The 27,320-nt window shown below is 47.2% G+C and overlaps 1 protein-coding gene and 1 pseudogene across 2 annotated transcripts; both read right to left on the bottom strand.

The window, feature by feature from the left end:
* Positions 1 to 130: 130 nt before the first annotated feature.
* LOC132507313 (zinc finger protein 502-like) lies at positions 131 to 1,221 on the bottom strand (annotated as a pseudogene).
* Positions 1,222 to 2,025: 804 nt separating this feature from the next.
* Positions 2,026 to 27,148, bottom strand: LOC132507020 (putative protein FRMPD2-like). Of its 2 annotated transcripts, XM_060125948.1 has the most exons (10): positions 26,902 to 27,148; positions 23,822 to 23,926; positions 22,724 to 22,817; positions 21,784 to 21,869; positions 19,797 to 19,944; positions 17,866 to 18,080; positions 15,541 to 15,639; positions 11,990 to 12,180; positions 5,070 to 5,351; positions 2,026 to 2,555 (listed from the first exon to the last, which is right to left on the bottom strand). In XM_060125948.1, exons 1-10 carry the CDS (start codon positions 26,962 to 26,964, stop codon positions 2,552 to 2,554), a joined length of 1,287 nt encoding a protein of 428 aa, XP_059981931.1. In that variant the 5' UTR covers positions 26,965 to 27,148; the 3' UTR covers positions 2,026 to 2,551. The 2 variants fall into 2 exon arrangements, with proteins under 2 accessions (XP_059981931.1, XP_059981932.1); XM_060125949.1 differs by lacking the exons at positions 22,724 to 22,817; positions 23,822 to 23,926; positions 26,902 to 27,148 and having other exon boundaries at positions 11,990 to 12,333; positions 21,784 to 21,891.
* Positions 27,149 to 27,320: the final 172 nt, after the last annotated feature.

The following is a 27,320-nucleotide window of genomic DNA, read 5'->3' on the forward strand; positions in this document are numbered from 1 at the left end:
ATATGTGAACAGCCACGGCATGGTTAAAGCAGAGTTGGGAAGACCACTTTTCAAAATTAAACTTTTTTATTTTGAGATAATTATAGATTCACATACAGTTATATGAACTAATACAGATGATTCCCTGTACCCTTCACTCAGTTTGCCCGCAGTGGTAACATCTTACAAAACTAGTACAACATCACAACCAGGATATTGACATTGATGAAATCCATCCCTCTTGTTCAGATTTCTTTTGTTTTTCTTGTACTCATTTGTATGTGTATTTTAAGTTCTATAATACCTGAATTCTGTGATGTTGTGTAAGATTTGAGTGTTTACAAAAAGAAGAGCCACTTTTATTCGTTGCATAAATGAGGTTTCTCACCAGTGTGAATTCTCTGATGATGAATGAGGTGTGTGTTCTGACTGAACACCTTCCCACATCTATTACATTTATAAGGTTTCTCTCCAGTGTGAATTCTCTGGTGTTCAGTGAGATGTGAATGATTGCGGAAGGAATTCCCACAGTCATCACATTTATACGGTTTCTCTCCAGTATGGATTCTCTGATGCTGAGTAAGAAATGATTGACATCGAAATGTTTTCCCACACTGCTCACATCCATATGGTTTCACTCCGGTATGAATTCTTTGATGTCGAACAAGGAATGAACTACAACTAAAAATTTTCCCACATTCCTCACATGTAGGGTCTCATATGAGTTATCTGATGCTGGGTAAAGGATGAGTTCTGATTAAAAGTTTTTCCACATTCACTACATTTCCCAGATTTTTTCTGTGTAGAGAGTGTCGGACATTTACTTTGGTCTGAAATCTCATTGGTGTGTACGCTACTTTTCTCCCACTGATGTAAGCTCTCTTCTGTAGAAACCCTGAGATGTGTAATAAGACTTGAGATCAAAAGCAGGCTTCTCTCAAAATTATATTCTTGTCTAATCATTTCTGGAGGTGCTTCTTTGTGGATGAAAGTTATTCCCCCAAAACCTTCTTGGAAAAGGCATGGTCCAGGAACCTCTCTGGGAGGGTTTTCCTTCATGCTCTCACATACATATTTTTCTTCAAATGTAGGATCCTGGTATTCATCCTCTTGGGATCTCTTTGATGCTATCCCTGGCAAATCAATTTCAGAGCCATCCTGCTCTGGAGCAGACTTATTCACCCAACCTGGACAAATCTCTCTTTCAATCTCTCTCTCTTCAGCTCCTTAGATATTCAACATCCACAAATCTTCTCTTTGCTTTGATTGTGGAAGACTTCAAGGTTGAAAAACAACTGGGAGCCCCCCAAAAAAACCAAAAACTGGGAGCCCATGATGTCCTGGGGCTCCCCGCAGGGCGGCGACCATGGTCCCGGAGGTACACGGAAACCCCACTGCTATTTTTACATTAATTTTGTCACTGCTACTGTACAGAAGTTTTAACTTTTTCAATATTGTCAACACTGTAGTTCTTCTTTGTTATACTCTGTCTATTGCTGGCAGCCAGAGGAAGTTACTACTCCTCTGTATATCTGATAAAACTAGAATATATTTTCCACCAGTTTTCCTATGCTTTTTTATTTAATCAAGCTGTATGTAATTTTAGTAGATGACGTGACTTTGAATCTAAGTCATCTTTTCCATCTCTCTTAGTTCGATCTATGAAGTTGGGCCCCCTCCCCCACACTGAGACTGATTGCCATACGTCCCCCATTATATAGCACTGGGTGTTCCTTGGCTCACATTGTGGTCCTCCAGGTCTATTTCTTTTGTACACTTAATAACTCCAACCTTTAGCTTTTTAGTGTTTTTTGTTATGGTGGTGGCTATATGTCCTAATATCTGATAATGCTGGATCTTCCACTTCACTCTTCCTTTTTCTTAGATGTTCCCATCTTGTTTTTCTTTCATATAATTTTTAGAATTAGAACCCAAAAGGAAAATGTTTTTAAAAGAATGTATAACAATTTGGAGTTGCATAGGAAGAACATAGAAAGATGACAAAACACATTACTCCCATGGCCTTTGAGCCAAGTCTCTCAGCAGATTCTCTCGAGGGAACTGGGGGCACTTTGAAAACCATGGAAACTCCTTCAACCAATGGAGAACCCAAAAGTGCCAACTGGAACAAGGCATCTGTCCCAGAAAGTGTGACCAGTGCACCAGCAAGACCGCACCCTGTCCTGGCTTATCTTGATGTAGGAGGTTGATTCTCAAATTCTTTCACCAGGCGAAGCCCCTGTAAGTATGCAAGGACACGTGCACACACATACACACACAGAGCTTTATTCAACATAAACCCCAGAACTGAAGAGGGGTCACGACCACTATTCAAAATGAGTTTCAGAAGTGACAGGCATGATTTTTTTGAAGTTACTTCTTAACAACTGGGCCAGACACTCCATCCCAGGTCACCTTCTCAGGGCCCCACTGGCCTCTTTCCTTATTGTGGAGTATGTAGGTACCTTCTTTGGACCAACATCTGAGGGCTCTTCCATGTGATCACAGTCAGAACGATGTCCAGGCAGAAACCCTCAGGTTCTGCCTTGGGAGACTGTCCCACTTTCTCTGTTCACCTAAAACAGTAAGCAGCTTTTACTGGGTCGCCTTGCCATTTGGCCAGCAGCCTTCCCTAAACAGAACAGTTCAGTTGCCTTCTTAATCCCACTGGACAGCAGGCGTTGTTTTAGCCTCATAAGAGAGAAATAGTAGGACTCATGACACGTGATGGAAAGACATGTGTGTTACACAAGTCTAAGTGGACAGGCACATTCTAGGGGAAATGTAAAAATGCACCAAAAGTGGAATCAGATAGCAGCAGTGTGAATCTGCCCCTGCTAGCTGTATGATCGTGGACATATTAAATAAACCTTCCAAGCCCCGTTTATAAAAGAGGAATAAGAATACTGCTCAAAGTTGAAATGAGGATTAAATTAAATCATTTATAGACACTACCTATATACTATTACTGTCTCGATATCTAAAAGGACCAAATAAAATAATTTGTTATACAGTTTTAAAGGATGCATGACTCCATCCATAAGCAAAGTCCTCTTATACCCTCCAAAACTTCTCCGTACTTCCAGGATGAAAGAGAGAATATATACAACAGAGGCCCTTAACTTTGGGGGATTTGTTCTCCTAGAGAACTTGGAGACTGTTAAGAGCTGCTTTTTCCAAAAGAAGCAGCAAGTCAACATTCTAACTGTAGAGCTCCCCAGGTGCCTTGAAGCACATCTGTGGGCAGCTCCATGGAGCCCAGTCTGAGAGCTCACACCTTGAGCACCCACACGTGTAGGCCCGCCTTCTGTCAGCAGGGAAGGTAAGTGACTGTGACAGGACTCAGCCTAACTACGTCCCAAGCCGTCATCCATAGCTGAGGGCTATTCCATCCACCCTGGATCCTGACACCTTTGCCGTAAACCAGTACTTCTCCTCATCCACCCCACACCCCATGTTAGGGCACCAGTCCTTTGTCTACACGGGGAAAAAAACGACGGCATTGAATGCGTTAATAAGCTTGCATCATCTCACTGCAGTAATTTCCTCCTTTATGATTAAAAGTAGCTAACACTGTTTGAGTTATGACTACATGCCACACAGTGTGCTAAACACGTGAGCCCTGTTGTCATCTAACCCTCCCGGGAACAGCATGAGATGGATCTCGTTATCTCCACTTGGCAGTCAGTTAGCTGAGTCTTAGATGGTTTAACAGTCACTTGCTGCTGGTCATTTAGCTAGTGAGTGGCGAAGTCTGGCTTGGAGCCCTGCTCTCACTACTCTGCTCTCTGCCGCCTCCTCCCATGGCACTGCAGATCTCCTGGGACATTTCATAAGTACTAACACTTAGAGGCCTTAATTACTGCCCTGTGGATCCCCAAAGCTTTGCTTACCCTATCTTCTTTTAGCTCCCCAGCCCTAAGGAGCCCCCTCTGGGAAGATTGCCCTCCACATATAAGCTGCTCCCTGCTCGCTGCACACTTTTGTGAATCTGTAATGCATCATTCCCAAAGTTGTCAGAGTGTCTGACTTCCCCATTAATGGCATACAGGGTCTTCAAAGCCTCCGTGTCATCTCCTCTATCAACGTGTTGCTTCCTATTTCAGATAAGAACCAGCCCTTTCGTCATATTTGAATTTCAAATATCCACCCACCTTATCAGCTTGCCTGCCACTGTCCTTTAAGAGTCCAGTTCAATCATTTGTGATGAAAATGTAGCTGGGACACAATGAAATGAAAGTGAACGAGTGTTTCAATTATACCTAAACCTTCACAGCCAGTGCCTTGGTAAGTTTCGATGTGTCTTGAAAATGTATTTATCTGAAAGTTTCTTGAACACTGAGCATTTTTCAAATATTGGAACTATCTATGTTGTAGGCACTTTAACAGAATGCTGGGTGCTTTACCAACTGGTCAAGAGTTTAACCCTCTCTACTTGAAGTCTGATGGTTTTTATTACACTTATTCCTCCCACGTCTTCATCAGTCTGATCTGACTCCAGCCTGGTCACCCAGTCCCAGCTTCCGGCAGCACCTTGTGTCAACAGTTTGACTTTCTTGATCAAGAAAGCGCTCACTGTGCTGAGGCACAGGGGCTGTTGAGAAGGGCCACGTTACATGATACCAAGACTCTTCTCTGCAATACATTTAGCCCAAGGGCAGTCAGGAGCAGACAAAGTAGGAATCAGAACCTTACCAGCAACCCACCGAAAGAGAGAGGCCCGAGGAGAGATGGTGGGCCCAGCCACATGCAGGAGGCTGCAGAGGAGAGCACTGAGCAGGGGGTCCATGGAGTGGGAGACCTGGGGTTGAATTCTGACTGCCCCTTACTTATCTGTCACTTACTATATGACCCTGGGAAAGTCCTAAATGTGTCATCTGTAAAACGGGAATGACAATAACCCTACCTCATAGGGTCGTTGCCATGGAACATGTACCATGATAAGTGCCATGATGAGGTATGACCCAAAGAGGGAATGCAAGGGGAACGTGGTGATGCGCGTAGACCATCACCCAGCCAAAGTGGAGACGCTGAGCCCCACTAGAAGAACTCAGCCCAGCCTCATTCCACCCAGACAGAGTGATACCCACCTGAGGGTGCCATCGTCTGGGTCCTCAGCCTCCTCAAGTTCTTCCCACTCGCTGTCACTCTCACGGGACTCTTCTGGAGGCAAACACTCTGAGAAAGTACCCCAAGAACAGAACTGCGGTAAAGGAATGGTCCCTGAATCTGCCTTCAAACATTCTCCACAGGGTAGCTGGTCTTCCAACGTAGAGCTGATAGTAGCATATGCTTCATCCTCCAAGGTGAGAGGAGGGGCTTCAGGTAGATGGTATATGTCACCTTCATCATCATCACTGTGCAATTCAGGACTAGAAAACAGAAACCCACGTGTCTTCCGGTATTGATCAGAAAATCCTCTCCCCACCTTCCCTTGCTTTCAGGATGCTCATCGTGACACATCACAGGCAAGCCAGCCAGGCTTGAAACAGTTCTTGCCAGAGACTGCTCTGGGGTCAGGAGGTGAACAGTGAATACGGCATGGCCCTTGACCTGGAGGAGCCCCTGATTTAATGGGAAGAGCGAGCAGTGAACAAATGTTAGAATCAGGTAGTAAGTGCTATGGTAGAGGCAGCGCAGAGCCTTATGGGAGCAGGGGGAGCTCCTTACCGAGTCCAGAAGACAATGCGGGAACTTGCCAGAGGACACGGATCAAAAGCAGAGCTATGACCCAGTTTTAGTCCTGACGCTTCCTATGGGAAGACAGTCAGACCTCAGGCAAGTTTGTTAACTTCTCTAGAACCTCAGTCTTTTCATCTGAAAAATGGGAAGGTTAAGAAACTTATAGGAGCATTGGGATGCTTACATTAAATAATTCTGATACAGCCACCCATGGCTCCTGGTACAGGGTAAGTTCTCAGTAAATGGAAGATGTCATGATTGCTACTATGATTACGTTTGCTATTTCGACAGAGGAATTAGATGGAAAGGGCCAAAGCAAGAGGCTGGGAACAGCTCAAGCAGGTGACCTTCAAAGCACTTTGCCCAAATATCAGGTCCTTTACAGAGCACTGAAACAGTGTCTATTTGGAGAGGCAGCCAGCTGGAGTGACATTTACTCCCTGTGTGACATAGGAAGCAGATGAACGGTGAAGCTCATTGGTTGGCAACGATGATGCAGAAGCAACAGGGAGAGAATAAGCCTTCGAGGGGCTGCCGGAAGTCACTACACACGTTTTTGATTAGAAAGAGCAGTCCATGAAGATGACAGAGCATTGGGCACAGTGCTTCCAACATGCAGACAGGGTACTCAGAAAATATCTGTCGAGAGTCTGGTTAGAGAAGATGAGTAGGAGAATCTAAAAGAAACGCACATAGGTTGAGCTTTGTACCAAATACATGGATCCTTGTTTATCAGCCTCCTTCCCCATCCCCAAATCAATAGGGTGGCTTTGTCATTGCCCCTGCCCTCCGTTTCCCTTTCCTGCAATACATCTTTCCCTTAAAATCAGCGCTGGTACCTCCTTATAGCTACAAGCCCCCAAACACCCATGTAGCTCGCCCTCCTCCCCAGTAGGGCTGGAGTGTTGGTTCCAACCTGAGTTTGCTGTCAAAGAGACATCATTTCTGCTCATGAGAGATACAGAGTTCATGTAAATGGGCATTTCCTGTAAATATACACGCACATGTGTTTAAAAAGAAGACCATATGCATAAAGACTAAAGAGGAACATTCACTTTAAGAAAACAATCTCTTAAAATTGCTAAGCTCTTTAAGGAAAACTTGATCTAACACCTTAAAGTATTTGACCAAATTGTGCAGAAAATGTGTTTTCTTATAAACATAGGGAGGGAATACTATGGCAGTTTTGTCAAAGGACAGGAAATCCAGCTGGTGCCCAGGCCCACCCTGCCGCTGCTCCCCCGCCCCCCAGCAGCAACTCTCTCCTTCCCTCTCTGCGGAGAAGCAGGTGGCAACACTGCAGCGCCTGGCTGGCCATGCCTCACCTCCCACTTCCATGCTCCTCCAACCTTTGTAATAAGCTCCTTGCTTTCCAGGTTGGATTTGGGGCTCCAGCTACTAGCCCTGCCCGGAAAGAGAGCCAGGGAGGCCGTCAGCCTGAGAGGCAAGAGGCAAGGCTGTTGGGTGTCCAGAGGGGGCTCAGTGGTCTCCAGGGTGGCATCTTGGCCATTATCTCAGGGAGAATAACTGCCCTTCCAACCACCCTTCCACCCAGGCCACCAGGCTGCTCTTGGAGCTCTGACCTGGAGTTTGCTTGTGGGCATGGAGAAAAGGATGTGAGGCAAGAAGAGGTCCAGAAAGGCCCGAGAGAGCCCACCAGGCAGAGCCTATTTCACGGAAGGGTTGAGACTTGGAGATTTGGAGAATTTGATAAGATGTTTTGGCGTGTGGACACGCCAGGTAGAGAGTGAGAGTCCTTCCCCCAGGGCTCAAGGCCAGCTCAGGACCTGGGGATAATGCAGTAGGGCTCCATCTAGAACCTGAAGGGATCAGAGTGCTCCGAGCTCTCTGTTTACCCCTGGATACATTTTATGACCTCGGCTCCTCCCTGCCCTCATTCTCTCCCTCCCAAGCTGTCTGACAAAAGGAGCCTCCTGTAGACAGATGGCACTTAGAGGAGAATCTGGAGACCCCACCTGGGTCTCCTCAGGTGCGCCCAGCTGCCTCCTCCACACAAGCTGGCAGGGCCCTGGCACTAGGCCTCCCACCAGATCCTGCAATTCTTCAGCGACTGCTTTTAAGGAAAGGAATCCCGGTTCAGCTCTGAGGTCAGTGAAATCATCGTGAAGCCTCTGCTTGCTACAGGGTATTTGCTGAGAGTGGAAGACACCAGGCCCAACGTCCCAGGAGAGCTGTTCCTTAGAAACTTGAGCCACCAACATCACATTCACCTTTCAGGAAGACAAGTCAAATGAGTAGACGGCATTTCAGGCCTGAAATACCGGGTATTGTAATTGCCCTATTTACCGCGGGTAAGCTCACAACAAGGTCGGGTTTTGTGTCTCTTCATGTGAGGCTCAGCCTTCCCCGTCTCTCCAGCACCAGGCCCGCCCCACATCCCCATTAGCCTGGTGAGGGCCACTGGGACTTCCTGCCGGTGCCAAGTTTAACATCTGGGGGGTTTTGTTTGCAGTGTTTCTAAGACATCAAGTAGAGATGTTCAGGGATCGCTGGGGGTGAAGTTCAGTTGATAATCCTGAGCTGGAGTTCAGTATTTAGGAGTCGTGAGAGTGGGTGTGTATGGGGGTGTCCCCAGGGAGCCTGTCAGCTTGCGGAGAGAACCCAGCTGAAGGCAGCACCCAGCCCCAGGCTGCCACGGGCTCTGCTCTGCTGGGTTAGACCACTGCCGCTCCTGGCCAGGCATCTGCCCCACTCACTCCTCTCAGTCACACTTCACACTGTGAAGGCAGAGCAGGCCTTCACAGGGGTCCCCTGTGTCCTCCCGTTGGACCGACAGCCCTGCTCACCTAGCAGCTCATTCAACCCTCGGCCAGCTACTCTGAGGTCACACCTGGCATGTCAGCTGCAGTTAAGTTAGACCCTTAATCTCCTAAGCATCTTTGCTATCCCAGGAACACTGCCCTCCCCAGAACATAGACAGTAACTTTAGGTTCATGTCAAGGACCTGGTTTCATTTTGCATTCTTAAATAACCATGAAGACTCATATCCTCACTTTCTCTAAATGATACTTGCTGAAACTAGATGCATTTTAATTACAGGAATATAAGTATATATGCTAGGGGAGAGAGACAGAGACAGAGATAAAGGAAGGAAGGAAGGGAAGGGAAGAGAAATAACCTTAAACACTCTGCAACAACCAACTTCTCACTCAATGAGTTTAAGCCCTGAATTGAACGTGAGTGGGAAACTTGAATCTGCCATCCCTTCATTCCTACGAGGCTAGCATTTAAAGATAAGCATTTTGCAGTCAGCATGGCCCATAAATGCAAGTCACCAGACTTCACCTGAGGCTCAACCAAAGAAAAAGTAATCTCCTCCCACACCAACGGAGAGAAACATCACATCTCCCAAAGCGATGTTCAGGGTAATGTGACTTGAAATGATTTTACCTTATGCCCTACTTTAGAAACTAACCTTGCATAAGATGCAACTCCAGCCAAGTACCAAGTCCTCTCCCTGGAAGATACACAATTCCAGTGTTCCTCCATGAAAATGTACTGTACTGCTTTATTACATGTTTTACAAGGATCTACTACCGTATGGTAGTAGTATGTGTACGGTGTGGTAAAAGAAGAGAACAGGGAAGGAAGAGTAAAACTTCGTCTTCTCCATGAACACTCTGGGTTTGCTGGGGTGCCGGCAGCCACTAGACTAGGAAGTAACCACCTCGTAGATGGTAAGATCTGCCAGTTCGGTGGGAATTTTAATTGCTTGGGACTTGTTTTTAGCTGAAAATGGCTCAGGAAAGGGAAGGAAAACTGACTTGAGCTCCTGCTGCCTGCCAGGCTCTGGACTAGTGCTCTGCATGTGTTATTTCTTTTGAAGGGCACAGCACCCTGTGGAGTTGCCAGGGTCTTCATTTACATTTGAGAAGCCTCAAGCTCAGGGAAGACAACTCTCCAGACACACTAGTAAGTGGTAGAGCTGAAACCAGGGCTGTATGATCAAGAAGTCAGTACTCTTTTTGATCTACACTGCAGAAAGAAAACTTCACTCAGGGATGCCAGAAACAAGAGGCAGTTACCTGGGGCAGCCACCTCAGAACTGAGCTGTGGATATTCCAGGGAGAACCACAAAGAACCACAAACCCACTTTGGAATCCTAATTCTGACCCTACCCAGGAGCTGGGGGAACTGTGTCCAGGGATTGCTGAGCCTGTGCCACGCTTTTCCTCCTGTAGGGGGCAGTCACTAACTATGTGTGCTTTAAGCGCAAGCTAAGGTCCCACTGGAGGAGAAGCTAATATGGTTTGAGTCCTTCCTTTGTAGAGAAAGAAAGGTTCCTGAATGGAAGAGAGAAAACGCAGTACAAGTGAAACACAGTAAAAGGAAATGTGAAGAGGCAGAGCGCTGCCATCACCAGGGCTGTGGGAGGTAAGTACAAGGGGGAGGAGCTGGTGATGGAGGGAGTCGGGGCAGAGAATAGCAAGGCTGCCTCCCTGTAACTCCGTGGGCCACATGGCCTGGGTAGCAAGCATAGGGCAACAACCAAGGTGGAATGATGATCTGGGGCTCCACCAGAATGTTCTGAAGAAGCTCTTAGTATAATTCTAGGAAGGGGCAGCCCCCTGTAAGGATGGCAGATTTTGGACATCTGGTATACCCTTGCAAGGAGGAATGCTAAGCCAGATTTAATTTGATTCAGAAATATAAAATGATGTGATGTTTCTTATTTTTTTAAAAAAGAAATGACGAAAACAGGAGGAAAACATATCAGGATTTATGAGTAGAAGATAGAGAAAGACAATTTTCACGTCAGTATAAAGAAGAACTTCCTGATCAACAGCTACATGATGATAAAATGGGCCACGTCAAGAGGCAGCAACTTCCGCCTCCCTGGAGATATTCAAGTAAAAGCAGGCCCCCTACTTCAGGGATGTCACAGAGCAGATCCCAGCATGGGATATGAAGTTAGATGAGACTATTTTTACACGGAACAATCCTGAATTTCTGTGAGTCCATGAATGAGACAGTGACAACATACAGTAATAATTAGTTTAAATACTATTATTAATAAGTAATCATTATATTATATTAAAGGCACATGGCAAGTCAAACTCCAGGCTTATACCTAATCCTAGAGTCACTTTATAATCCAGTCCATCACCTAAATTATCTATCAGTAAAACCTTTAAAAATCCAAAAGAGTGGCCCCATGTCTACAGGGAAGTACCGCTCCTTTTATATTTCCTACGAGATCATACGAATAGCTGTCCTTGGATAAATCTCTGTAGGTTATTTCCTTTATCATTTGATCAAGTATATCAATTACTGCCTAGAATGCAAATGTAAGGAACTATACACACACTCGTGCTTATGCATTCTCAAACAGTGAAAATGAATACCACTGATGAAGTGCTTGCCCGCCCTGTTCTACTCCGCAGAGTAGCTGGTACAATACAGTATACTTTAAAAATTGTATCTGGACGCTTCTAGGAAACATATGCCTGGCTCCTGTCTGTCACGGATCTCACCCTGCCTAATTGCATTACCCCAGCCACTTCATAGTTCATGTCATCTACTAGTCCCTATAGATTTGCCCTTGTCAGTCTTCTAGGATGACCAACAATTAAGAGCTATTTAATATCAGTGGGTTTATACAGTGTCAGACACAAACCATTGTTCCTCGTTTGTCTGCTTTGTGCCCATGCATCTAGTTAGCACACTCCTAGGAGCAATGTCTCGCCCTCTCTCAGTATTTGTACCCCTCTCTCTGCTCCTAACAGGTTTCTAAGTACCCTGGCTATGTGTAAAACTACTCATCAAACTGAATGAAAGCATTTGTTTTCCATCAGAACAGGACTGAGAAGTGGAAATACTCAGGGGTGGATGAACACAAAAATGCAGACTATGTTAAAGAACAAATGGCTATTGAAATGAATGTCTCAGTCTGGTCTTGAAGATGCAGATTTGGGTTTTTTTCTTAAGCTGGTGTTGATTACAAAGCATTATATTTGCAATAGAAATGACGTACACAAGGGAACCTCTTTCTTACCATGGTGCTTCAAGAGGCCATGAGGGATGCAGGACAAAGGTCTGTATGTGGGGAAGAAACCCCAAGGCCTGCCATCTGTAGTCTCCAAGGATACTGGAGGACCTCTGGGTGGGGTTTGCTTTCCCAAAAGCTCACAAGTTGTGGTTACAGCAGCTCCAGATCGCATGCTTCTCTTGTTTCTTACTCCCCTACAATGCCCAGAACAGTCCTGGCCCAGCAAGCATCTGAGCATAGTTAATAATTGCTTGATTGTAATTTCTAGCAATGACATGCACACAATTTATAATATGTCTGCAAAGGGGTGATCCTTACCTTTCAAGTCTCCTGATATCACAAACTGAATAGCAGTTTTGCTTCATATCGTTTTCCAAAGAGGTAGCCAATGTTGATGCATCCATTTCTTGGTGAAGTCTGAATAAATGAGGGTAGGAATCCCGAGGACGAGTCAAGGAAGTGGCCCAGGGTCTCTCTGTGTCTTGGTCCCATTGTGCCTCTCCGGTGGCCTGTTGGAAAGACTCTGGCCTGAGACCCAGGCTTTCCCCTGCATCTGCGGAGGCACTGTCCCTCTGGCTGTCCTCTTGATCTAGGCTGGGGCTCTGCTCTGAGTCAGTGCCTGTTGCCCTGGTGAATTCTTTGTCTGCTGAGAGCACAGGTGTCTATTGAAAGAAATGCTAAGGATTACTGGATCCACGGTGCGCACTGAGCAAAATCTAAATATTGCTTTGGTACCGAAGTCGGTACCAATCCACCCCTTTTCTCTGTTCTTCAAATGAGCGTCTGTACTCACTATTTCTGTATCCCCTCCTTCTCGTTTGTACCCATTCCAACCAGGCTTCTGTCTCCATCATTCCACTGAAGGAGATCTGATTAGGATCTCTAGCGACCTACATCTTTCTAAAGCCAAAGGATAATTCTCTGTCCTCATCTCACTCTAACTCTCAGCAACATTCAGCATAACTGGTCCCTCCTCCTTCTTGAGAATGTCCCTTACGAATTTACTCACTTAAACGTTGAGTTTACCCTGAACTCTGCCCTTACCTGGACCACTTCCCAGGCCCCTTCTCAGTCTCATGTGCTGTCTCATTTCTTTGGACCAGACCGCTCAGTGTTGGGGTGTCACATGGCTCACTTCTCAGCCCTCTTCTTGACTTTTTCTGTACTCCTTCCCGCGGTGATCTCATGCAATTTATGGCTTTCAGTGGCATTATTTGCTGACAATTCCAAGTTCACTTTTTCCAGCCCTGACCTCACACCAGTTCTCCACAAACAACTACCTAACAGACATCTCCATCGAATGCTCCACAAACATTTAAGTTTACACGCTATCAAGGGCTACTTCCGCACACCCATATCTAATCCAAAAGTCATCCCATGGGCTCTACCTCCCAGTCACCTCCCAAATCTGACCACTTACCACCTATTTGGCTACAACCTGAGTCTAAGCCACAGTATCTCACCTGAATCGCTGCCACCTTACCTGCTCCACTCCATCTCCACCAGCAACCTAAGTGACCTCTCTAAAGTACAGACCACAGGAGGCCACATTCCTGCTTCACCCTTCACCCTCCCACCCCTCCCAGCCCAGTGGCTTCCTGTGGCAGCCAGGATGGAATCGGCACATTACCAAGACCTACAGGGTCACGCATGGTGCAGTCCCTGACTCCCTCTACAACTCCTCCCATTCCACACTCCCCTTCATTAGCTACTGTCCAGGCACAACCATTATCTTTGTGTCCTTCAGACCTCCAGGTCATTCCTGTCTCAGAGCCTTTGCATAAGCTATTCCTTCTGCCTGGAATGACCTTATTCCAGATGTTCGTACAGCCGCCTCCTTCTCATGACTACTTTATTCTAGTTCTGAACTAAATACTCTGTTCCTTGGTCTTCAGTCTGACCTCTGGAGCCACGTGAATGAATGAAAATTCTTCTTGCACTTGGTCCTCAGGTATGAGGAGAGAGGAAGCATGCCCACCATTCCTCACCCCAAGCCCTTCCCACTAGATGCATCTGGGCTTTCCTTGGGGGACCTCTTCTCCAGGACAGAAGGACAACTCTTTCCCTGGCATTACCAGATATCTCACAAAAACACTGGGTACCAGCCCCTTGGCCTGACCTTTGTGTGTATGAAGCTTGACCCTCCCCTGCCCTGTTCATTTGCTTAACACAATTGCTGACATCTACCTTCTTTTCCAAACTGGCAACTGGAAACGTTCAGATTTCCTTCCCATAGCTCTTTGCTCACCAAAGTTGGTATCAAATGACCTCTTGGAGTCCAGGCATCAAAAGGATCTGGGTCACCAAGTCCCTGTGCTGTGTCTAGTGACTGTCACCCTCAGTGATGATAAGTGATTGATTTTATCCACATCTTATCCACATCTCAGATGGGGAATCATGAGACCTAGAGAAGTCAGGCAAGTGCGCAAGGTCCTTGCAGCAAACAGAGCAGGTGCAGGTGATTCCAGGGTGCTCACACCGATCCCCCTCCACAACTGAGGCCATCAGCCCCCAGCTGCCAGGACTGCTGGCTGCTGGCAGCTTACAGCTATCCCCTCCGCAGGAATTGTGCTCAGCTCAAGGGAACTGCCTCGGCCAAAGTTAGGCCCCCTCCCTTGGGGCAGCTCTTACTCCAGCGCTGGTTGATGCAGAGAGCAAAGGTACAGGCTCTTTTGTCCCAATTCGGGACAGCTCTGTGGGGCCATCCCAGCTTCAGAGCTCCCTGTGAGGTCAGCCGAGGCCCCTGTTGCAGCTGCAACACATTTACTTCCCCTTCTGCCCAGCTGTGCTTCTCGCACCCTCACAAGGGTGTTCCCAAGAGCCGGCCCCATAAACTCCCTGCACTCCGATCTCTACCGCAGCGTCTGTGCCCAAGGACTCAACAGGTGGTATTGTGATGGTGAACGTTATGTGTCACCTTGGCTAGGCCACAGTACCCAGATATTTGGTCAAACACGAATCTAGATGTTTCTGTAAAGGTATTTTTTAGATGAGAGTAGCAGGTAAATCAGTAGACTTTGAGTGAAGCAAATCACCTTCTGTAATGTTGGCGAGCTTCGTTCAATCAGCTGAAGGCCTTAAGAGAAAAAAGACAGCTCCCCAAGAAAGAATGAATCCTGCCTCCAGACTGCCTTAGGACTCACCCTGCAACATCAGCTCCCCACTGGGTTTCCAGCCAGCCAGCCTGCTCTGCAGAATTTAGACTGGCCGGGCACCATGATCACGTGAGCCAATTCCTTAAAATCTCTCTCTGTCTCTGTCTCTACACACACACACACACACACACACACACACACACACACACACACACACACGCACACACATCCTATTGGTTCTATTTCTCTGGAGGACCTAATACAGGCATCAATGTAAGAATTCTGAACTGTCCTGATTCCAATGCTTCCCTTCTTTGCACTAGACCATACATGCCTAATTCATGTTTTAGAAGGGTGGACGTATACCCTTCTTTTTTTTCTCTCCATTTCATTCCTCAGAATGGAAATTCTTACCTTCCCTTCATTTGGTTTTTACTCCCGTTGCTCCTGGTTTCCGCTCTCTGGTGCTTAGACTGCCAGAGAACCTAGTTCTAGAAGTTTCACAGCCAAGATCTAAACGTGTAACCATCTACAGGAAGAGCCAAATATTGGGAGAGGCAGAAGCAGGGAGAGGAAGGGGAAGGCAGAGGTAGGACCTCATGAACCTGTCACAGACTAATTGAGGTTTGGGGGTCAGCTACTCTCCTGCCCCAATGAAAGTAGACGGCATTGAACACTACCAAAGCAAGGCTGGGCTTCTCAGGACCCACCAGACAAGAAAAGGAGTGCCTGAACCCGAGGCATGTGGAGAGAACAGAGGGCACTGCCCCTTACCTGCCAGCCCTGATCCATCTCAGGCAGCACACCTGGCAGGGGTCGGCAAAGCAGGAGCGTGACTTCCTGCGAGGCTCCTCGCAGTAAATGCAGCACCTCCTATCAGAAACCAAACCCCACGGTTAGTTGCAGGGCTGTGGAGTGTCCTCCTCTGTGCTCTCCACTATCTCCCGGGCCCCTCCCCCCCACACCTTGATCTGTTTCTTGGCTCCAGAGAACTTTGGAGGACACCGCTGACTTCCCAAAGTGCATGGACCCAAGGCCAGTGGCCTGTGGTTCCCACAAAGATGATGCGCCGATACTGAGCTGGAAGCGGCCAAGGTCTGCTTGGGGCCTTTTGATGGCAGCATCTGCCAATACTGACGCCTCTTCTTCAGCGAGAGAGTGAATCAAGCAAATGACTGTTACCATCTCAACCTCCTTTCCCTGTCTACCCACCCCCACCTCAGGGGCCACCGGTCACGTAGATGCCACCACCCCAATCTCTAAAGCCTGACCCTCAGCCCTGAGCTTCTGCCCAGGGTCAGCTCGGGCCCTCGGAACCTCTCACCTGTGAAACTGCAGTGACTTCCTCTCTGCTCCTGGCCTCCTGCACTGTCACCCACGTCCCTTCCTCCACATCACTAACACGCAGTCGTTCCCAAATACAGATAGAACCAGGTTCTTCTCCCGTTGAACCCTCTCTCTGGCTCACCTCGCTCAACATAAGCACAGCACCCAGAACCTGTTCTTACCTGCCACTGCCTCTCGCCCTGCTCTCTCTCCCATCTGCTCCTCCCTGCACCCACTTCCTAAGCTCCCACCATGCTGAACCTCTTGCTCCAAGCCACCCTCTCAAAGCCCAGGGCATGAGGTTGCCTGAATAGCTCTTATTACCTATCTAGACCATGATGTCTCAACCTCTCAGCACTATTGGCATTTTAGGCTGGATAACTCTGTTGTCAGAGCTGTCCTGTGCATCGCAGGACGTTGAGCAGCATCTCTGGTCTCTACCCACTAGATGCCAGTAGCGTCCATTAGTTGTGAAAACCGTAAATGTCTCGGGTCTTCACCAAATGTCCCAAGAGGCAAATTCACCCCTACCTGGAACCACTGATCTGGATTGATCTGGATACTACTCAGTACCCCCAGCTGCAATGGACTGCCATAGAATGGGCTCCTTCCCCCTTCCCTGGTGCAAGCACTGGAGCAGGGCCTTTTATCTCTCATGGCACTTATTTCCCGCAGTGGGAATTGTTCTCTTGTCTATCCCACTACCCCCGTGAGCTCTGAGACCAGACCATATGAACTGTCCGCCTCTCTGTCTTCAGTCCCTCACACAGTTGCTGGCCCAGCAGCGGTTCTCAGAGGATGATCCTGGATCAGATGAAGGATGCAGGATGGATGAAGGTATCCCCACCCTAACGCTGCTCTGAGGATTCTCCACCCCTCCCCATCCCACCTGGAGCCACTCTCCACCTTCGTCTGCCTTGCTCTGTGCCCTGGAGGTAGACCTGCGTGGGCTGCAGAGAGGCTTCCTGCTGGGCTCAGCCAATGCGAGGGTGAACAGGGATCAGAGCCGAGGGGGAGAGGGAGGTCCACGTTTGCTTTCCTGCATTCCTCCCTGTGGGGTTGTCACAGGATGACTATATCCCTGCTCCACCTAGCTCACTCAGCTTCAAGGATTTGGTAACTGCTCCTACCCATCTCCCTTTGGACTTCGGGGGTAGGGAAGGTGAATGACTGCACCCACTGTTCCCAGCCCCAGGGCTCTATACTCTCCCTTGAGTTTCCCAACAATCTCCGCACCTTTATTAAACTTTCTCAGATGGCCCAATTTCTGCCAGGACCCTGACCGATATGTACAATATTTCACTGAGATTTTATGCTATAAGATTAAGAAATGCCCACTTTTTACTTTCTTTTTTATTACATTTTTGATCATACACACGACAACCAATGCAACACTACACGTCAAAGCCGTAAATTTAGTAGAGAAATGGGAAGGAGGGCAGAAAGGGACCCAAGGTAGCCCATTGAGCCCTCACGCCCACCTCTGGGAGTGTGTGTTAGGAGACCTTTAGCCAGCACAGAAGCCAGGGTTTTATCTTCAGTTTCATTACGAACCTACTGAGAAGCAAGGCTTACTCAAGGTCAGATAGTTAAGAATTGAGATGGAAATTTTAATATGAGGATGTTCTGCCAATTTCTCTCTTTATGTGATCCAAATCCAGGCTCCACGTGTGATTTCCGGGAGCCCAGAGTATTCCCCATGGTGGGGGGCCCTGAAAGGAGCGTGGCTGACCTCAGCCTGCACACAGGACTGCATCCCTCATGGCCTCCCACCTGGAAGTCGAGGCCTTCTGTGGGCCTTCCGTTCACAGCCAGGATAATGTCACCAGCTGCGATGGCCCCATTCTCCTCTGCCGGCTGCCCCGGGAAGAGCCGCTTAATCCTCACAAGATCGTTCTTGAGATGGCCGCAGCGTTCACTCTCCATCTGCACGAAACTGAATCCCAAACCACTGGCGTTCTTTCTTAGCTTGACTTCAAACCTGGGACCTGTATCGTGGGATGTGAATGAGATCCACCCTTCAGTAGATTCCAAATGAAATTGGCCAGCCTCAAAATGCCAATTGTCAAGTAAATGAATTATTCCTGTTTTACATTAAACGATTTCATTTTGCTCATTTTTATGACAGAGTCCATTATACCTGTTATAGGTCAGTGTCATCCAAAGGAAATATGTGAACTGCACATGCAAACCACATACATAATGTCAAAGTTTTCAAACAGCTACATTTTAAAAAATAAGAGGAAAAGGGTAAAATAAACATAATCATATTTCATTTAACCCAACATACCTAAAATATTACCATTTCAACATGCAACAACACGAAAAAATTATTAATGAGGTACTTTACGTTCTTATGAAATAAGTCTTTAAGACTCGAGTATATATTTTATCAGTTTGGAGTGGTCACACTTCAAGTCCTCAATAGCCACATGGGCAAGTGGCTACCATATTGGACAGAGCAATTATAGACAATCAACAAAGTTTATATGTAAAGATATAACTTAGAGACGTACACAATAGGCCCAAATCATTTAGTAAAACTTGAATCACATATATTCCTATTACCCTTTTAGAACCACAGTCATTTTTTAGTATACTTGAAAAAAATTTTTTGCATAATTAGACCATGGAGATAATCATGGCCAACTCTATGAAAATGTTTTAGCTGCCATTTTGTTCAGCCCTGTGTAGTGACCGTAAGACAAAACAGCTGCTTCTGGGCACCCAAGATGGACACAGCCCAAAGAACTTACATAGTCTGGCAGCCAGAGGCCTCTGGGCCTCCCCTACTCTGCTTTCACCACCTCAGTTGGCAATCAATCAATAGAGGGACTGATTTATAAACTATGATTTGGGGCAAGAATGAAAGTGTCTGAAGCAGTTAGGTTCAGGTATGTCGTATGACCAGTTTCACCATCACCATCGTCTGACCCCTTTAGCTCATTCTGTATTCAATTTCTCAAAGGCCCTCACTGGAGTGAGCCGAGGAGCAATGAAAGAAGAAACAGACTTATTTTATGCACATGCTTTTCCCCCTCCACCCAACCCCATTGCTCACTATGGTTACCTTGCATTCAACCTGATTTAACGCCTTCAGGAAAATCTCTATAAAGGGGTTGACAAGCAGCTAAGCTGCAAATCACGACGTACTAAGGAAATACATGTTTTCCTAGCAGGAAACAAAATCCCAGGGAAGTGCAGAGAGGCAACCCATCAGATGATGTGTAATAGTGCCCCTGTAAACTGATCATGGGTTTGCTTTTTGATGTTAGTAACTAGGCTAGGTTTCTGAGTGCCTTCCTCTCCCCACCCACCTCATCTTTACTCAGATTTTTGTTACAAGTGTCTCGGCTGAAACGTGGACCCTTTGTCAGCAAAGGCATGATCCTTTCATTCCAATTTCAACCCCAAATACTTATTTAGACACAAACATTCCAGCACCTGATCAGAAATCCTCAGAAGGCTTGGGGGCAGAATTATGCCTGGTCATCATTTTGGGGATAATGCATTTTTTTTTTATAGGAACATGTTCCATTAGATTGGCTTCCATTGCATCTGAAAGCGGCCGCATGATGACCACCGCTGCTCACTATCTTTTGAGAACCCAGAGGGAGCCTTCCTGCTTTCCCTTTGCAGTTGACAATTCAAAAGCAGCACAGGATGACATGACAATAGTAACACTCAATCCTCTCTCCTCTCACCATATGTCGCTGAGACACTGCTCGCAGGCCTTCCAGGCAAGACTGTTGCCAAGGAAACAGCCGTGCATTCATCTCCCATCCTGTCATTAGCAGAAGGACACTGCTGTGCAGTCCTGGGGCCTCTTCTCTCTAAGACCAGTCTTGCAACCTAGAAGGATGGGTGGACGAACACAATTTACACCTCATATGGCAACCAGGAGTCTCTCCCTCCACTCGGCAAATGCTTCGTAATTTTCTGATACATCCAGTAGCTGCTTCATTTGAATCTCAAATCAAAATCTCCAATCTAGCTTCTCTGTTAGGATCCAGAGCCATATTTCCAACTGTCTGTTGGACAAATGCTCCCGGAAGTAACACATGTACTTCCATCTCAGTGTATTCAAGGCCAAATTCATCTTCTTCCTCTCACTCACCCTCACTTCCCCCTCCTCATTTTGCCTAAAACATTCCTCCTCTTGCCTTTGCTCTCTCAGAACACTGACCTATCCCTCAACTAACCTCCCAGGGGCCACACTTGCAGTGGACCAGCTTTCCCCCTTCTGCCTTCCAAATACCCAACTGGCTTCCAAGGCTTGCATGTTCTCCATCAGAAACATCTCCCTCAGTGCTCCCCTCTCCTCCATTCCCTCTCCTGCTGCCAATGGCCAGCTGGACTGGGGCAAGCGCCCTCTAACTTGACTTCCTGGACCCTATCTCCTCCTCCTTCAGTCCACTCCCCTCAAGGTTACCTGTGGATTGAAATAAGACACAAGCTGAACATGCAACACTCTTGATTAAAAATCTCCAGTGTTTTCCATCACCTAAAATCCAAACCCCCAGCACAGTATCCCAGGCCTATGTCAATCTGGCCTCCCCCTTTCTTTCTGGTTCAATTTCCCTTTCCTCTTCCCCACACACTGTATACTCCCATTACCCAGAGCATGACCCAGTAGCTAGACATCGCCTGGAAGTTTGGAGAAATTCTGAGCTTCCACTTGGGGGACTTGACCCTGCCAACATCCTCCTGCAGCAATGGTCATTCAGCACCATTGCTGTGACCCCAGAGTGACAGTTCCTACCTGTCATCACCGCCAGTATGCTGGCCAAATACATTCTCTAAGCATGTCCGTCAGCAAAGTTCTGAAGAATAGAGAATACTACTAAATTATGACTTTGTTCTCAAGATATGTCAGCCAAGGTCGCCAAGACAAGTAAATCTCACCACAAAATAGAAGAATGGTTTGGGAAAGGAAGCAAAAGGGGGCCCTTCCACCCCTCTGTTTGCCAGAGGGGTCCCTAGGAGCCCTTTGTATCTCTGATGGTTGCCCAGTTGCCAAGAGGGAGACCCCAGCTCTGTGGCTTAGGCCACCATCACAAGTAAAGGTTCCCACCCTCAGGCGGAGGATGGGACAGAGTGTAGTGACATCCAGATGCTGCCTGGGCACTGCACAGAATGAGGACCGAAGGGTACATGCTCTTGGCATCTTGAATTTCTACCTCTTTGTAATAAAAGGACCCCTAGGACAGTGTAGCCTGTAATTACACAGGTTGGCGAGAACTGCATGAACTCGGGCGGGGGTGGGTGTCAGCACGTGCCAAGGCGAGTGCTGAGAGGCTCTGAGAGCGAACGGAGGCATTGGTCAGTTACAGCTGGAGCAGAGGGCGTGAGGGGGCGGCCAGGCAGGAGAAGTCACTTCACTCAGTCAGCTGAGTACAGCTGTCTGATTCCAGAATCTCTAGGCAAGAGACAGTAAGCCTTTCAAGGCTCCTTAGAGGAGGTGAGCTTCTCTGCCTGGGAACATCTGCCTGCTTCCTCCTGACTTTCACACCTCCAAAGAAAAGCGCTGGTAAAAGGAAGATGTGAAAGGGAAAAAACAGACACAACAGAAAGTCTCGTTGGTTTCCTGCCTACCCCCTCCCACCCAGAGGCAACCACAGCTTCTGATGCTGTCGAGGAAAACTCTGGGGGGAAGGAAAGCTCCCCAGTAACCAGTAACGGTGCACTCACCTGCCCAGAGCCCTTGAGGCACTGCACGGCCTGCTTGTGGGTGAGGCCACACAGACTCACTCCATCCACCTGCAAGAGCCGGTCACCTGGGAGGGGGACAGATGTCATGTCCCCGAGCTCCTGGGGCTGCAGGGAGGACTCTTCTGCGAGGCCCCTGCCCAGCACCCCTCCACACAGCCTCAAGGAGGGGTAGGGAGCTGAGCTGGGGGGAGCCCCGCCCGGGCCCTGCCAGCCTCCCCTGTGAGCACCTGCACAGATCAGCGGTCTAGAAACCTCTATCCTTGGCTCACAGAGCAGTTAAGCCAGCTAACAAGTACAACCTTATCCTTTCTCCCGATTTCCTGGGAAACCATTTTTGAAAGTTTTTTCAAGTCTCTTAGGGGTGATATTTATATCTCCAGGATGTTTTTTATTTCAAAAAACCTCAGGGAGACCTGGTTGATGCCAGGGACCCTGGAATTCTAGGGAAAATGGAGATAGGTAAGATCGTAGGTGCCCTTTTTAGCTCAATTCTAGCCATTTTGGAGAAGAGTAAAAATCCACCCCCCCTTCCTTCAGAGCAGTGGATGTGAGGAAGGGCAGAAAGGAGGCTTGCTGGTGTCCTCCCCGGATACTTAAGTGGAGGTCACCAGTACCTGCTCTGTCCTCCATGGGGAGCATGGCTTCTCCCATAAAAGCCAAACAGCAACAAGTTTATTTAAAATTTCATATTTTTAAATCACCTTATGTTTCCCAAGCATTTGGGCCCCATGTTAACATATCAGGTAGGTGGGTCAGGTTAAATCATCTCCTTTTCCAGGTAAGGAAACCATGACCTGGAGAGGCAATCATTTGCACAAGGCATCAGAGTGAGAGTGGGGCAAGGCTTGACGGCTGCACCCCCCCAGGCCGGGGCTCATCACACCGCAGAACGCAGAGCCCAGCGTGACTCCATCCTCACCCTGAAGGATCCGCCCTTCCTTGGCTGCTGGCCCTCCGGGAATGATGGATTTCACGTAGATACCTCCACAGAGCACACTTGTGTTAATGCCACCCTGGAAAACACAATGAAAAACTCACCACCCATCTGCCCCCTCCTGAAGGGGCCTCCCCCACCTCCCTGACTCAGAGAGCTCCCATCTGCCTTCCGCTCTATCCCATCACCTCATCTCCATGTGACACCATCTTATATATTCACTTGTTTGTTTAGGCTTTATTATCCACTGAGCAGAAGGTTAGATGCTCATAAGAAGTATAACGATATGAGCCGTGTGAGGGAGCTGTGTCATATCCAGCCCAGCACTGGCCAATGGCAGGTGCTCAGAAATGAGTCACGTCAATGTACCACATCGTCTCTCCATAAGCAGTGACCAGCAAAAGTGGATACAGCGATAGGCCCAAAGGCTGGTGCCTGGCATATTCTCTATCCTTGTGTGTTGGTTTGTGGATACAAAAGCAGAATTCAACCACACAGTATTTTGCAACTTTTTTTTTTTAACTTAACAATAGATTATGAACATCCTTACAGGTCACTAAAGATCTAACTTTATCTTTTTCTTCTAATTTTTCCATGTGTGTATACACACATACATAAAAATTTTTACATCAGTGGGATTATATAATATCATTCTTGTACAATTTTTATCCTCCCCCCTCCCGGGTCTGCCAGATGGAGCTCAGAAACCAAATGCAAAGTGTCTGTCCTGAATGGAGGTCTTACCAACCTGACGACCAGGGACCACCCCATTCACCTTTGGCTTGTGTCCCTGAAGCTCCACAATGCTACCCTCTCCTTATTGTCCAGCATAACCATAATTCCACCCACACTGCTTGGAGTGTCTGCTCTTCCCAAGTTTGCCATTGGTCTCCCAGTTTCACTTTGAACTCCCATCCCTCACTGAGGCCCCCACTGACTTTCTTGGTTCATCACTCTGACGTGTTGCTTGTACCCAGTGATCACTGGGTTATCAGAGGTTGGCACATGAGTGCAATGCCCACCAAGACTCCAGATGAACATCTTTCAACTGTTTACTTTCTAAGCTCTCCTGAGAATTCTTACAGTCACGCTGAATCCAAGTGTCCCATCTTCTTTAACCAGCTCCACGAAGTAGATTTCACTGGCATTGTTTTCTGAAGGTGATAGAGGACACGAAGAACCAGTACCCTGCCATGAATGAACACACAAAAAGAAAGAAGAAGTGAAGGCGCTGGCCCTGCCTAAGCAGATGACACCTCTTAGCTCTCACCTGCTCTCAGGAGCCAGCAGCATTGCACATCAAAAAAAAAACCCATAAGTTTCAGGGCTGGGCCAACAGGGGATTCACTCTCCGCTTAATCAGTTCCTCCCTGTATGACTTTGCACTTGTCTCTTGGTCTCTCCAGACTTTTTCCCCAATCCACGGAACTGCAATGAGAGATCACCTTCTAACAGTGAGTATGAATGATGCCCAGCACATAACAGGGTCTCAATAGATTCTCTCCTGTTTCTATTCATGACGCAAATATCGTTATGAGAACTGAAGTCATCTAGACACTCCCTGGTAGCTTCACACATGACACCAGTCAAGTGAAGGCATGCTGGATACCAGATACACAGCAGCTTCTGGAGCAGAAGAAAACCTCAGGAGGACCTTCAATCATCTCTAGCAAGAGTAGCTATACTGGGTCTCTACAGTGGTTGAATGCTTGAGAGAAGAACAGAAGAGAGTATTTTCTACCTCATGCCAGGCATTTTGCTTGGTGCTGTGACATGCACGTCATGTTGATTCATCCGTCCAGTCATGCTACGAGATTAATTGAGCACCAAGAGAAGGTGTACATCCCCATCCTGGGTGATGGAGGAGAGCTGACACAAGGCCTGCTTTCAAAGGTGTGGGCAAGCAGTTAAAGAAACCGATGAGGAGAGCTAAGCACCCCGGGGCTAGAAACAGCAGGTGCTCTTACCTTTCCTGAGCCTGAGGAGCGAGAGGGGGGATGGCTGATGGAACTGAGCGAGTGGTAAAGAGCTCGAGGGCAAAGAGCACCTAACAGGAGCTGTGTGTTCTTCAGCAGAGGGTCACAGCCAACCTGAGCACAGGCAGGGTGACAAGCCAGTACTCACTCATCCCCCAGCTGCAGGCTCCCACTAGACTGTGAAATAAGAGAAAACCTATATAGTGGTCTCTGCCCCCCACTCCTGGCACAGAGCTCCTTCAACCTTTGTACTTTCCTAAGTGATGTATGAGGAATCTAAAAAAACAAACTCAGAAGCAGAGTAGTGGATTGGTAGTTGCCAGGGTGAGGGTGAGGGGTGGGCAGTGGAGAGTATGGGTGAAAGTGTCAGAGGGTACAAATTTCCAGTTATAAGGTAAATAATTTCTGGGTATGTAACGTACTGCATGGTTACTATAGTAGTTAGAAATACTGTATTGTATATTTGCAAGTTGCTAAGAGAGTATATCCAAAACGCTCTCCACACACACACACACACACACACACACACACACACACACACACACACACAATTTTAACTCTGTGAGGGGATGGACCTGCTAACTAACCTTGTTGTGGTAATCATTTTGCTATATATGTGTGTGTGTGTCTATACATATGTACATATATATACATATATATTAATTATATTAATATATAATAATATATTATATATTAATATAATTATATTATAATTATAATATATATATGTCTATTTATATGTACATATATATTAATTATATCACAATAAGTGATAAAAAAATAAAATTCAGGGATGTCTAAATTAAAAAAAAAAATTCCTAAGTGATAGGAGACTAGGAGCATCTTTTGTTCTAATATTTGCTCTTTGACCTCAGTTCCTGACACAGAGCTCTCAAATCCCTTGAAATTTTCTGGGTTATAAGAATGCCTTTTGTTCTAAAGAGGGAACTCTGGTTCCTGCGTAGCTTCAGGATGGGGGCTGGTCACCAGAAAACCAAGCCATGATTAGAAGCTTGAAACTTTCCACTCCACTCAACCCCCCATCCTCTGGGAAGGCAAGAGGGGCTAGAGATTGAGCGAATGATCCACCATGCCTGCGCGCTGAAGCCTCCATAAGAATTTCAAAAATATGGGATTCGTAGTTTCCAGGTTCATAAACACATCTATGCAGAGAGTACGGCACACCCTAACTCCACAGGGGCAGATGACGCTGCTCTCAGGACCCTTCTAGACCTCACCCTATGCCTCTCTTCATCTGTCTCCTCCCTTGTACCTTTAAAACATCCTTTATAGTAAATCAGCAATAGCAAGGAACCTGTTTTCCTGGATCCTGTGAGCTGCTCTAGGAAATTAACAAACCCAAGGAGGGGGCCATGGGGACCTCCAAATTGCAGCCAAGTCAGACAGAAGTGTGGGTAACCTTGGGACTGACAACTTCATTGTCATCTGGAGTGGAGGCTGTCTTGAGGGATGGGTCCTTCACCTGTGGGACCTGGTGCTAATTCCAGTCTGTTAGTGTCGGAATTGCTTGATGTGGAAAACCCACCCAACTGGTATCAGTGTTGTGAGTGGGGTAGTAGTGTGAGATAAAGGAAAACAACTCTCTTTTCCTAGACACAGGGCTTCTGGGCAGAGCCAACCAGAAGACAGAGGGCTGACACAGTCTGTGAGTGTCAGCTCCACGGGGCCCAGAGAAAAACGGACAGAGGTCTGGAGGGGCAAAAGGAGACCTTTCCATCCAGTGTCTAAGGAAACACAGCTGGAGTCTGGCGGCCCTGGGACTAAAGCAGACAGTTCTCTGCATGCCAAAGCTGGCCTTTGTCTTCTTCCTCCTTGGTGTGTTGTCAAGAGCGAAGGCAATGAGTTGCAGCTTGAGGACTAACTAGAGACCAAGAATACAAGATGTCTGATTGTCCATGCGTGGCCCTCGGCAGAAGCCAGTTATTATCCGTCACAGTTAAAATTAGTGACCGAGGACACTGAAACCTCAAACACTGAGCCCTGGCACTGCACTAGAAGCTTTGCCTTTTCCCCTTTATATTCTTCTCAACAATCATGCACTGTAAGTATTTATTTCCTGACATGGCAAATAGAGAACAAAGAGGGACTTTGGAGCCAAGGCTGTTGGGCTCCACAGCCTGTTCTCTTTCCTCCAGATTCTAGAGAGTGAAGCAAGGGAATGATTACCTTTAATGGTGGAGCAGACAGCTGAGGTCTCAGCCTGGGCATTAAGCTCTGAGTCCGAGCCATTTCCAGTTCTTCAATATTTCTTTCCTGGTCTTGTGTGTGTGATGAAAAACTTCCCAGGTGCCCGTTGCTCAGGCTGTCTGTAGAGAAGACCCCAGAGTTGGCCGTGCTATTCTTCTCCTCGCTTGAGGTATTTCCACAAACACCTATAAAAAACAAGCCAAGAAGAAATCAACAGCTTGGAAAGGCTGGCGTCTCAGTGGCATTTCTATGTGGGGCACAGCATTTTCCTCCAATGACAGAGAGACCTTTTATAGCTGCTGGGAGCCATGTGAGTTTAGCACCCATGAGAGATGATGCTTTTAGAATAGAGGAAGGGACGATTCTGGATGTGTTCTTGAAACTTAAATAGAGCTTGT

Source organism: Lagenorhynchus albirostris, chromosome 16 (genome assembly GCF_949774975.1).
Source record: "Lagenorhynchus albirostris chromosome 16, mLagAlb1.1, whole genome shotgun sequence".
In the NCBI taxonomy this organism is placed as follows: Eukaryota; Metazoa; Chordata; class Mammalia; order Artiodactyla; family Delphinidae; genus Lagenorhynchus; species Lagenorhynchus albirostris.